Source organism: Trichosurus vulpecula, chromosome 8 (assembly GCF_011100635.1).
Source record: "Trichosurus vulpecula isolate mTriVul1 chromosome 8, mTriVul1.pri, whole genome shotgun sequence".
NCBI lineage: Eukaryota > Metazoa > Chordata > Mammalia > Diprotodontia > Phalangeridae > Trichosurus > Trichosurus vulpecula.
In genome coordinates, this window is record NC_050580.1 from 12022889 (window position 1) to 12035771 (window position 12883).

Sequence of the window (12883 nt, forward strand, 5' to 3'; positions counted from 1 at the left end):
TGGCGTCCCCTAGTGGCCATTACTCACTTAGGCTCTACTGATCTCTGTGCTAATCCCTTGGGAATCATACAAGTCAAAAGAGTTTCCGACCCTCTTCAATGCACTTACCTTCCAACAGAAGAAGATGATCCATAAAAGGGAGTTGAAGTTGGAGTCAGATCATGAGAGAAGGCTTTAGATACCAGACAGAGGGGTTGGTGTTTTTTCTTCCCAGAAGAACAGAGGCAGCTTCATCTGCTCACTCTCTGGGCATCCCCTCTGTCTGCCTGCCATCCACCATCTGGGCAGCCCCTTTCCTGCCTCTCAGGAGGCACAGTGCAGGGGAAGCTATGCCAGGGCATGAGCAGCACCTATGAGGTGTTATTAGGGGGCTCTCACAAGAATTCCCTGGCGTGTTGAAAGCAATTTGCTAAACTCCTGTCCTCATCCCACAAACCATCTCTTATCCCCAAAGACACAGATATGTCAGGTACCTACCAGGAGGGCATAACTGGCAGCACATGGCCTCTACACGCTGCTGGCCTTTGGGACATGTGACCTCCCTCTTAGTGAAGTTTTTCTTTACTTGTGGCCACTTGGAATCAACACCAAGCCAGGGAGACACGATGTTTCTGCACAAGGCTCCATCAATGCCAATCAGAATCTACAAAAGAAACATGGTAAGGTCATCCTGATAAGCATTACCTAGAGCTGAATAAAACCCTTTGCCCAGGCCTTGTTTACACAGAGAAGCTTATAATTTATTTAATTTTTCCTTGACGCATTTATAAGCTTTGCCATTGGATTCATATCTGTTAAATTCTGAAATAAATGTTATCTTTCAGCAAAATGTAGTTTCTCTCTTTATGTCTTTTAATTTAGTCTATTATTTTCTGTTGCCTTGTCTGAAATCATAATTATTATCCCTGCTTTTTGTGTGTTCATCTGCAAAATAATAGATTTTGCCCCAACCTCTTAGTTTAATTTCAGGCAAATCTTTATGTTTCAAGTGTGTTTCTTATAAACAACAATATTGTTGCATTTTGCTTTCTAATCCATTCTGCTAACCTCTTTCATTTTATGAGTCAATGTAAACTATTCACACTCAAAGTTATGACTTAATTGTTTATTCTCTTCCATTCTATTCTGTAATACTTTTTCGTCCTTCTATTCTCCTCTTTACTTATTTTGACTTATCATCCTTTCTCTTTTTCCCCTTTTAACTTTTTCTTCACTATCTCCTTGCCATGCTCAAGCTCTATTTCACTTATTGCTAATCCCTCCCTGTCAAAACAGAAAAAGAGAAGTATAGACCATGATCTCTAATGAACAGAGATGCAAACCATTTAAATAAAGTGTTAGCAAAGAAGCTAAAACAACATATCACAAAGATTATATACTATGATCAGTTTGGACTTAAATAAAGGCTTAGTTTAATATTGAAAAAACAATAAACATATCCAGTCATATTTATTTCAAAAGCAACAGAAATAATTGGATTATAACAACGATGCAGAAAGTTTTTGACAATATATAACACTGATTTCTGTTAAAAACACTCCAAAATAGGAATAAATAAATCTTTCCTTAACATGATAAATGGTGTATATCTAAAACCAAGAGATACTATTATTTAAAATGGATTTAAAGCAGAATCTTTTCCAATGTATTCAGGGGTAAAACAAGGATGTTCACTATCACCACTTCTTTTTGACTTAGTACTAGAAATAAGACAAGCAATAAGAAAAGAAATAGATTGAGAGAACAACACAGACAAAGAAGAAAAAAAACTTAGCCCTTTTTGCAGATATGAGGGTGTCCTTAAAGAACCTTAAAGAATCAGCTAAAAATTAATTGAAATAATAACTTTAGCAAATTTGGAGAATATAAGCTAAATCCATGTGAATCACCTGCATTTCTATATGATACCAATAAAATCTAGCAAAGAAATAGAAAGAGAAAGTTCATTTAAAATTTCTGTAGAATGTATGAAATACATGGGAGTGTACCTTCCAAGATACACAAAAAGCTGTGTAACTGCAAACAAATGGTAACAGAAACACAGAATGAAATAATTGGGAAAATAATAATTATTCAAGTAGGATTAGCCAGTATGGTGAAACAAGAATATGATTTGCATTAATTTACTTATTCACTGCTATGTTAATTAAACCTCCAAATGATTACTTTGCAGATCTATAAAAAGTAATAATGACATTCATATGGAAGGATAAAAAGGTCAAGACTCTCAAAAGAAATAATGAAATAGAAGGGAGAATAAAGAGGACCTCACAGCATCAGATCTCGAGCTATCTTATAAAACACAATCTGGTACTAGTGAAAACCAGAGTGATCAGGGGATCCAGCACACAGAAACAAATTTATCTAATGCCTTACTATTTGATAAACACAAGGACTCTGCTCCTGGGGTAAGGACTCACCATTCGACAAAAACCGATTGGAAAATTGAAGAGCAGAATAGAAAAAAAAATTAGTTTCAGGTCAACATCCCACGCCTCGTACAAAGATAAACTCCAAATGAACGTGTGGCCTAGATTTAAAAGGGCATGTCAAAAATGAATTAGAGAAAAATAACTACTAGAGCAATAAGGAGGAGAAAAGTTCATGACCTAACAAGGACTACAGAAGATAAAATGAATTATTTTGATTAAATAAAATGTAAAAGGTTTTGCACAAACAAATCTAATAAAGCTAAAGTTAAAAGGAAAAAAATGAACTAGAAAAAAGCTTTACTGAAAATTTTGCTGATAAAGGTCTCATTTCTGAAACTGATTCAAATGCATAAGAAAAAGCCATTCTCCAACTTACAGATAGTCTAAGGATACTAACAAATAGTTCTTGAGGGTAGAAACCCAGACTCTCTATCTATAACCATATGGCAAATGTTCTAAATCATTACTAATTAGACAAATGCTAATTAAGGCAATTTTATGATTACACATTGCACCTATTAGACAGGTAAAAAGATAAAGGAAAATGGCAAATGTTGGAGGCCCTGTGGGAAAACACAACATTGAAGAACTGTTGGTGGCCCTGTGAATGGGCACGACCATTCTGCAAAGCAATTTGGAATTATCGTAAAAAAAAAACCCCAAAACCGGAGCATTCTCTTTGACCAAGAAAGGGCTAGGCTTATACCCAAGAAAAATCAAAGAAAGATAAAAAGGTCCTATCTGTGCAAGAGTATTTATAATAAGTCTTTTTGTAGTGGCAAAAAACTGGATGACTGAATAAGTCATGGAATATGAATGTGACAGAATCAATCAGGTTGTAAGAAAAGACAAAACAGAAGGTTTCTTTTTTTTAATAGTATTTTATCTTTTCCCAGTTATGTGTTAAGACATTTTTTAGCGTTCATCTTTATAAGATTTTGAATTCTGAATTTTTCTCCTTCCCTCCCTCCTCCTAAAATGGTAGGCAATCTGATATATTACACATGTGCTGTCATGTAAAAAATATTTCCATATTAGTCACAGCTGTGAAAGAAAAACAGATTAAAGAGGAAAAAACAATGAAAAAGAATAAAGTAAGTGAAAAAGTATGCTTTGATTTGCGTTCAGGGTCTATTGGTTCTTTATCTGGATATGGAGAGCATTTTACTTCATGAGTCCTTTATACTTGTCTTGGATCATTGTGTTTCTCAGGAGAGTTGAGTCATTCATAGTTGGTCATCACATGGTGTTGCTGATACTGTGTGCAATGTTTTTCTGGTTCTGCTCATTTCACTTTGCATCAGTTTGTACAAGTCTTTCCAGGTTTTTCTGAAATCTGCCTGTTCATCATTTCTTGTTGCATGGTAGTATTCCATTACATTCACATACCACAGCTAGTTCGGGTATTTCCCAATTGATAAGCATCCCTTTAATTTCCAATATTTTGCCACCACAAAAGGGCTGCTATAAATATGTTTGCACATGTAGGTCCTTTTTCCTTTTTAATGATCTCTTTGGGATATAGACCAACACTGGTATTTCTGGGTCAAAAGGTATGCACAATTTGGTTGCCTTTTCAGCATAGTTCCAAATTGCTGTCTAGGATGTTTAGATCAGTTCACAACTCTCATTTTCCTTTTCTTGTCATATTAGCCAATCTGATAGGTATAAGGAGGTATCTCAGAGTTGTTTTAAGTTTCATTTCTCTAATCAAAAGTTATTTAGAGCACTTCTTCATATGCCCATAGATAGCTTTGATTTCTTCATTTGAAAACTGCCTGTTCATATGCTTTGACCATTTATTAATTAGGTAATGGCTTTTATAAATTTGACTCAGTTTTCTATATATTTGAGAAATGAGGCCTTTATCAGAGACACTTGATGCAAAGATTTTTTCCCAGCTTTCTGCTTTCCTTCTAATCTTGGTTGTATTCATTTTGTTTGTGCAAAAGATTCTTAATTCTGTATAATCAACATTATCTATTTTGCATTTCTTAATGCTCTCTATCTCTTGCTTGGTCATGAACTTATAACTCATTTAACTTCTCCTTTAAGAATTTGGATGCTGGGGCAGCTAGGTGGCGCACTGAGTAGAGCACTGGCCCTGGAGTCAGGAGGACCTGAGTTCAAATGTGACCTCAGACACTCAACACACTTACTGACTGTGTAACCTTGGGCAAGTTACTTAACCCCAATTGCCTTGCCTTCCCCCACTCAAAGAAAAAGAATTTGGATGCTGTACCACTTGGTGCATATATGTTTTGTATTAATATCACTTCATTGTCTATGGTAACTTTTAGCAAGATGTAGTTTCCTTCCTTATCTCTCTTAATTAGATGTTTTTTTGCTTTTGCTTTGTCTGATATCAAGATTGTTACCCCTGCTTTTTTCACTTGAGCTGAAGCATAATAAATTCTGCTCCAGCCCTTTACCTTTACTTTATGTGTGTTTCTCTGCTTCAAGTATGTTTCTTGTAAACAACCTATTGTAGGATTCTGGTTTTTGATCCACTCTGCTATCAGCTTCCATTTTATGGGAGAATTAATCCCATTCACAGTTATGATTACTACCTGTGTATTTCCTTCCATCTTTTTTTCTTCTTGTTTGTCCTCTCCTTTCACCCTTTCCCACCTCACCAGTGTTTTGCTTCTGTCTACCACCTGTTCTAGTTTGCCCTCTTTTCTGTCAATCCCCCTGCCTTTACTTAATCTCCTCCCCTCCTACTTCCTTGTTGGGTCAAATGTATTTCTACATTCAACTGATTGCACATATTATTCTGTCTTTGAGACAATACTGATGAGAGTGAAGTTCAAGTGATGCCCATCACCCACTCTTCTATCTTTCCCTCTGCTGTAATAGGTCTTTCTCTCCCCTTCATGAGAAATAATTTACCCTATTCAAACTCTCCCTTCCGTTTACATCCAGTGCATTCCTCTTTCTCATCACCCAATTATTTTTTTTGTCATTCCCTCAAATTCACCTTATATCCATCCCCTCCATCTATGTATATTCCTTCTACCTGTACTATTAGTGGTACAATTTTTAAAAATTACAAGTATCATCTTCCCATGTAGAAATGTAAACAGTTCAGCTCCACTGAATCCTTATGTTTTCTTTTCCCTTTTCAACTTTTTAGGCTTCTCTTGGATCTTGATATTGGAGATCAATTTTTTTGTTTAATTCTGGTCTTCTTATGAAAGCCTGAAATCCTTCTATTTCACTGAATGACCATTTTTTCCCTTGAAATATTATGCCTAATTTCTCCAGGTAGATGATGCTTGGTTACAATCCCAGCTCCTTTGCCTTCTAGAATAACACATTCCATGACCTCTAATCCTTTAATGTTGCAACTGCTAAGTCCTGTGTACTCCTGATTGTGGTTCCCTGATATTTGAATTTTTTCTTCCTGGCCACTTGTAATATTTTTTCCATAACCTGATAGTTCTGAAATTTGGCTATAATGTTCCTTGGATTTTTTATTTTGGGATCTCTTTCTTGAGGTGATTAGTGGATTCTTTCAATGCCTGCTTTGCCCTCTGGTTCCAGGATATCAGGGCAATTTTCCTTTTAATGTCTTGAAAGATGCTGTCTAGGTCCTCCTTTTGATTGTGGTTCATCTCTTCTGAATTTATTTTCCAGGTCAGTTGTTTTTCCAATGAAGTATTCTACTTTTTTTCCTGTTTTTTCATTCTTTTGACTTTGTGTGGTTGATTCTTGATGTCTCATAGAGTCGTTATCTTTCACTTGCCCAGTTCTAACTTTCAAGGAGTTGTTTTCCTCAGTTGGCTTTTGTACCTCTTTTTCCATTTGGCCAATTGTAGTTTTTAAGGAGTTTTCTTCAATGGATTTTTGTATCTCTTCTTCCATTTGGTCAATTCTACTTTTTAAGCAGTTGTTTTTCTTTTCCTAAGCTGTTGACTCTTTTTTCATAATTCTCTTACATCACTTATTTCTTTTCGCCATTTTTCTTCTACCTCTCTTATATGATGTATAAGCTCCTTTTTGAGCTCTTCTGTGAGTTCTTTTAGGGCTTGAGACGACTTCCTATTTGTCTTTGGAGTTTTGCCCATAGGTATTTTGACATTGTTGTCTTCTTTTGAGTTTGTCTTGATCTTCCCTGTCAACATAATAGCTTCCTATGGTCAGATTCCTTTTTGTCTGTTTGTTTGTTTTTTGCTCATCTTTTTTGATCTTTTTCCTTTCTTTTAAATTTGATCTCTGCTCCCAGGATGGAAGGGGCACTGTCTCAGACTTCTTGTGGGCTGCAGGCCCTGGCTATTTACCTGGTGCTAGGCTGATGTTGTTCTGAGGCCCACAGAGGACCCTCAGATCTAGTACTATGCTGAGGGGTTGGGGGGGGCGTGGCTGGCACTGCTGGAGACTGTAGGGATCTGGCAGCTTACCTAGTGCTGAGCTGGGGGTCCTAACGCTGGTATCTGTTGTGTGCTGAGTCTGGCAGGACATTTCTGAGTTTCCCTGGGGCTACACTGAAGCTGCTTGTTTGTCTGGGGCTATGCTAAAGCACTTTGCATTTGGTGGAGCTGGAATTGGCCCATTCCCCTGGCTATATTGAGACATATAAGGTGTGGCGACAAGGCTGGTGTTGGCATTTGCCTGCTCCACTGCACTGGAATTGAGGATCTCCTACTGATTTGCTGCAGGGTTGGCTGCTGGCTTGCTGGGATGCTTCCTGTTCTGGAATGCTTTCTCCTTTACCTAAGTGAGACAGACCTTTCTTGCTGATCTTCCAAGTTTCTTGGGCTAAAAGATTGCTTCACCCTATCTTTTTGCTGGTTCTGCTATTCCAGGACTTGTCTTGCTGTGCTAAATTATGGTTTGGAGGTGAATATGGAAGAGTTATGACAATTCACAGCTTCCTCCACCATCTTGGCCTAAAACAGATGATTTCAAGGAAGCATGGAAAGATGGGGATGATACGGTGCTGAGAGAAATGAGCTGAAATGGAACAATTTATACTGAAACAACAATATTATAAAAAGGAATCGTTTTAAGGATTTTTATAAACTATTGAAGAAGGACATATGCAGAACTAGAAGAATAGGTTACACAGTAACAACAACGCCATGCAAACAAACCCTTTGAAAGCCGACCATCTATGATTTCAGAGGACCAATGATGAAACATGCCATTCAGAACACAGAAGTAAGGAACTTAGGTGCATAAATATGTAGAATATAAAATCACATGTAATATAATAAAGTATAATATTATATTATGTTATATTGGATTACAGATTGCTACATTACATTAATTGTGTTATATTAATGTATCATATATGTATATATATGTATATGTGTATTGTTGGTTAGTCCTTTCAGTTGTGTCTCACTCTTTGTGACCCCTTTTAGTGTTTTCTTGACAGAGATACTGGACTGGTTTGCCATTTCCTTCTCCAGCTTATTTTACAAATGAGGAAAATGAGGCAAACCGTGTGAAGTGACTTGCCCAGGGTCACACAACTAGTAAGTGTCTGAGGCTGGATTTGAACTCATGTTTTCCTGACTCCAGGCCTAGCATGTTTATTATATTGTGATATATCTGTGTGTGTGTGTGTGTGTATTATATGTATATGTACATATTATATCATGATATATGTATGTTATATTGTGCTATATATGCATATGTGTATATATGTCTACACACACAAAAATTCTACCCACTGTCTCTAGAGGAAAGGCAGCCTGTCCTTGGGACCCAGAGGTACACCAGTAGTGCTATGCTGTTGTTCCATAAATACCCTGAGGAGAGTCCTGGAAGCCTTCTCATGCTTCCCAAGGAAGCCTCTTTCTCCTGTGGATTCAGTTACTGCTAAAGCTCTGACCTGGGAGCAGCAGATTAGACATGGCAGCTGGAGATGGGGAGGGAGGCAGAGACAGAACGGGAAGGAAGTGGGGGCTGTGTGATGCCTCATGGAGGCAGCTCTGAAGAACATGCCCCCCATGGTGCCTCCCACTGCACTGCCCTGGTTTTGAGTCAGGTCAGCAGGATGCCCTGACTCTGCTGCCAGGCAATGGGGCAGTGTGGAGGGTCAGGAGGAAGGAAGCCCATAAACAGCTGGGTGTCCTAAATAATCAAAAAACTTTGAGAGAGACTAATTGAGATGTAGGAATAGACTGGAAAGAGAGGAAAGTCTGGAAAGCATGGGGGACTGGAGTTAAAAGCCCCTGACCTGCCACTTTCTACCTGTGGGACTTTGGATGAGTCTCTTCCATGCCCCTCTGGACTCAGTTTGCTCGTCTGTAAGGTGAGGGGCTGGATCTCCAAGGCACCTTCTAGCTTCAGCTCTGTGGTCCTCTAAGTCAAGTTTCAGCCAGACAGGGAGATGGGCCCATACAACTGGCCACAATAGGGAAAGAAATAGGTCTAAATCTGACCACTATGAGTGAAGGTCAAAATCTGGAGGCCTGAGAACCCTCAGAGAAGCTGACCAGGGGACAGAGGAGGAGCAGAGCCACTGGGAGGCACGGGGGAAGGCTCCCTCAATGGAAGCTGAGGGCCAGGGAGTGATGGCCCTCACCCAGAGTCACACAGAACTGGCCTTTAAATCCAGTCAGTTAAGAGCTGGAAGAGCCCTTCAAGTACAGCAGAAGTAAGCGCCTTGAGGATTGGAGATTTCTTTTTTCCCTTCATGGCCCCAGCACTTAACATAATACCCGGCATACAGCAGTTGTTTAATAAATACTAAATGACTTGAATTCAATGTCTTAGTGGGGTCCTGAGGCTGAGCCATGCTCAGGATTGCCCAACTGACAAACATGAGAGCTAGGATTCACAGTGGGGGCCCCTGACTCCAGAGCCCTGCACCAGTGGGATGCAGCTCACTTAGAACCACCAAACATCTTTGGGGAAGTACAGCAATTGTTTGGCTAAGAAGTTTATTTAGAAACAAACACATCTGACTAATGGGACTGTTTCACAGCATCTACTTGTGCACATGTGCTTCTAAAAATAAACCCAAATGAGACACACCCAGAAAACAGAACAACAGTTCCAGAAAGGACCGGAGAGATCATTTGCCCTGACTCTCTCATTTTGCAGGGAGACAGACTCTTCACCTAGGGGCAGGGGCCTTGCTTGCACATGGTTGCTTAGTGGCCAATCCGTTACTCAGTCCAATCTAACTGACATCGATCAAACACCTCCCCATGGGCCAGGGCTTGGGCCAGACTCTGGAGATACAAGACCAAAATCTACCTTTGGTGGTGTGCTTTCCAGCAGGGGCTGGATTCCTGTTCAGGTGTAGATTGGACTACATGGCCTCCCGAGATCCCTCCCAACCCTGAGATTTTGTGATTTTGGTGGTGGTGGTGGTGGTGGTGGTGGTGTGTGAGGTGGTAATACCTATATTCCTATGAGAAAGACATTGTAGGAAGTGAGTAAACTCAGAGACAGGGTGAGTGGAGCAGGACTGATAAACCTGAGGACGCTGAATCTTGGGGTAAGGACTCTCTACCCAACAAAACCTGCTGGAAAAACTAGATAGCAATCTGGCAGAAATTCAGCTTAGACCAACATTTCATACAACACACCACAATAAACTCCAAATGCATACATGACTTAGATGTACAAAATGTCATATTATAAACAAATTAGAGAAAAAAGGAAGGAGGCATTTCTCACCATTAAGGATGGGAGAGAATTCTTCAGTAGACAAGAGGCAGAGATGATCACATAAGATAGAATTGAAATTTTTGGTGAAATTAAATTGGAAAGCTATTGCACAAATATGACCTATTTGGTTTAAATCTTTGCTTTTGTTTCTGTTACACATACAAAAGGGGTTAGCATATTGTTTTATAAATGCTTTTTTGGTTATTCTTTTATTTATTCATCCATTTTCCTGGAATTAGCTTTGTAAAGGCAGTTGGAGGGGTATTTATTAAAAAGCGTCTAGTATTGCAAAAGGAAATATAGCAATAAAATTTATTCTAAAATATGTCAAAATGTTTTTTTTATCTATGATCCTTTGATCTTAAGGAATAGCTGAGAGGTCAGGTGGTTCCAGAAAAGTTGACCACACATCGTTCCCCACAAAACAACACTCAAATTTCAGCAAAGACCCATTGAGACTCCAGTGGGGGAGTTCAGTGGACTCTCAGAAAATGTGACCGACCCAGACTCAAGTAATTGAGACAATTTGTCCAAGGTCATGTTCTGTAAAGCACCCATACTAAAGACTTGACCAGTCTACAGTGCACCAGACTTTGGCCTCAGGCCTCCCTAGCTAGCCCAATGAGTAGTGTGAAAATAGCAAAAAAAAAGTCAGTTTGGCCTAGAAAAAGGCAGTGAGTGAAGAGAAGAAAGAAAGAAAGAAAGAAAGAAAGAAAGAAAGGAGGGAGGGAGGGAGGAAGGAAAGATTTATAGAGTACTTACTATGTGCCCAGCACTGTGTTGAGTTCTAGGATTGCCTATACAACATTGGGTCCCTGTCTTCAGGATGTTTGTATTTTCTTAGAGGAAGACAACAAATAAATGCAGCATAAAATCTGGAATTAACCACAGGGATCATTTCATCCAGCTCATTCATTTTACAGACACAGAACAGCTAAGTGATCTGCCCAAAGTCACTTGGGTAGTAAATGATAGTTGCAGGATTTGAACTGGAATCCTGTGACTACAGAGTGACTAAATGGTGCCAGATTGCACAAAGTGCTGGACCTGAAGTCAGGAAGACCTGAATTCTAATCCACACTCAGACACTTCCTAGCTGTGTGACCTTAGGCAAGTCACTTCACCCTGTTTGCCTCAGTTTCCTCATCTGTAAAATGAGTTGGAGAAGAAACCACTCCAGGATCTTTGCCAAGAAAACCCCAAATGGAGTCATGGAGAGTTGGACACAACGGAAACCAGGGAACAGTTTTCTTCTCCCACTGTGTCCATTCTTCTAGAAAGCAGTAAATTCACCACCTCTTTAGAAATACTGGAGCTGCTGGCCTATTAATTTCCACATGGGACAGGCCCCATGAGGGCCAGTTGGGCCCTGCTCAGAGTGGGGATTCCAGCCAAGCTTCTCTGACTCCAGATCCACTCTGGGCTGCTCTGCAGAGAGCTTTTTCATGTCACTGGCCTGTGGTTTTGTGATCAGCCCAGGGGAAGGGAAGTTGGAGATCAATCACCTTCTCTGCTCAGTAAATAGGCACCTATGAGGCCCGAGCCTCAAAAATAGAAGAATCATATCATTTAGGAGGGGGGAGGAGCCTCAGCACTCATCTACTCTGACCCATGCGAGAAAAGACTCTTCACATAACCTGTCCAACAAGCAGCCATTCAACCTCTGCTTGTAGCCCTCCAATGATGGGAAGCTCACCACCTCTCAAGGCAGTCCCATTGCTCATTTTTTGGAGGATTCTCTGACATTAAGTTTAAATTTATGTCTTTACAACCTTCCTCTGCCCCGATGCAGGGCTAACACAACCTCTCCAGCCCCTAAAAGCCCTTCAAACATTGGAGCCATCCCCAAATCTTCTCTTCTGCATGTTAAACAGGCCCAATTCCCCCACCTATCCTCACATTTCCCAGACTCCACACTCTTCATCCTGGTTGCCCTTCTCTGGACACTCCATCTTCTTAAAACTTGGCACCTAGGATTGACCCCAAACCTCCAGATGAGGCCAGATGGGGCAGAACAGGGCGGGCTGTTACTTCCCTATCTCATCATCCTGCTGTAGCCCAAGCTTGAAGCTGCTTCACTAGGGCTCAGCTGCTCCATGAGGCAGGTGCTTTTTTATTCTAACATCGTCACCAGCTCCTCAGAAGAAGACAAAAAGGAGAAGTCCTTAGAGGGAAACCTTGGCCCTGCCCAACCTGACAGAGGTCTGGATCACAGATAGAAACCTGATTGCTGGTGGCTCTGGGGCCAGAGCATCTCCCAACAATAAAAGCCTGCTGTGAGTCATCGACAGAAAGTCAAAGTGAGAGACATACCCCTCTGGCAGTGGCCGACTCTCTGGGTTTCCTCTGTCACAGAAAACAAAGTAAGTGAGCCCCAGGAAACAGGATTAACAAACTGACTTTTATTCTTCAGAAAAACTGAATTTAAAAAAGAAACCAAGACAAGGTTTTAAGATAAAGAATTTTAGAAATTGCTTTGTTTGGGCACAAAAGCCATGTTTATGTTACATTTGCAAAGTAACCCAAGTCCACTGACCATGGTCCAGCCCAGCAGGGCTGAGTAGGTTCGAAACTAGTGGACCTGGGAATGCTGAAGAATGATAGACGAGGGCCAAAATCGCCTCCAGTTACTTTGTTAAAATAAACACTCATGTATCCTGGACGAATGTCTAGTATGGGGCACCTCTGACTCCTCTCTCCTTCCCACTGGTGTGTTCCTGGCCCCAGATTGCACAAGGTCCCCCTTTAAAGCAGAGGGTTAGGATGGAAGGAGAAAGGAGAATGTCCAAAGAACTCTAGCTTCCTTCCAGGACCAGTCC

The 12883-nt window shown here is 40.3% G+C and overlaps 1 protein-coding gene across 2 annotated transcripts in view; it reads right to left on the minus strand.

The window, feature by feature from the left end:
* Window positions 1-12883, minus strand: part of FAS (Fas cell surface death receptor) — a 46930-nt gene that overhangs the window by 18003 nt on the left and 16044 nt on the right. For both annotated transcript variants that reach the window (XM_036736222.1, XM_036736223.1), the window contains exon 3: window positions 478-643. In XM_036736222.1, the coding sequence (XP_036592117.1) occupies window positions 478-643 (166 nt within the window). The remainder of the gene's footprint in view (window positions 1-477; window positions 644-12883) is intronic.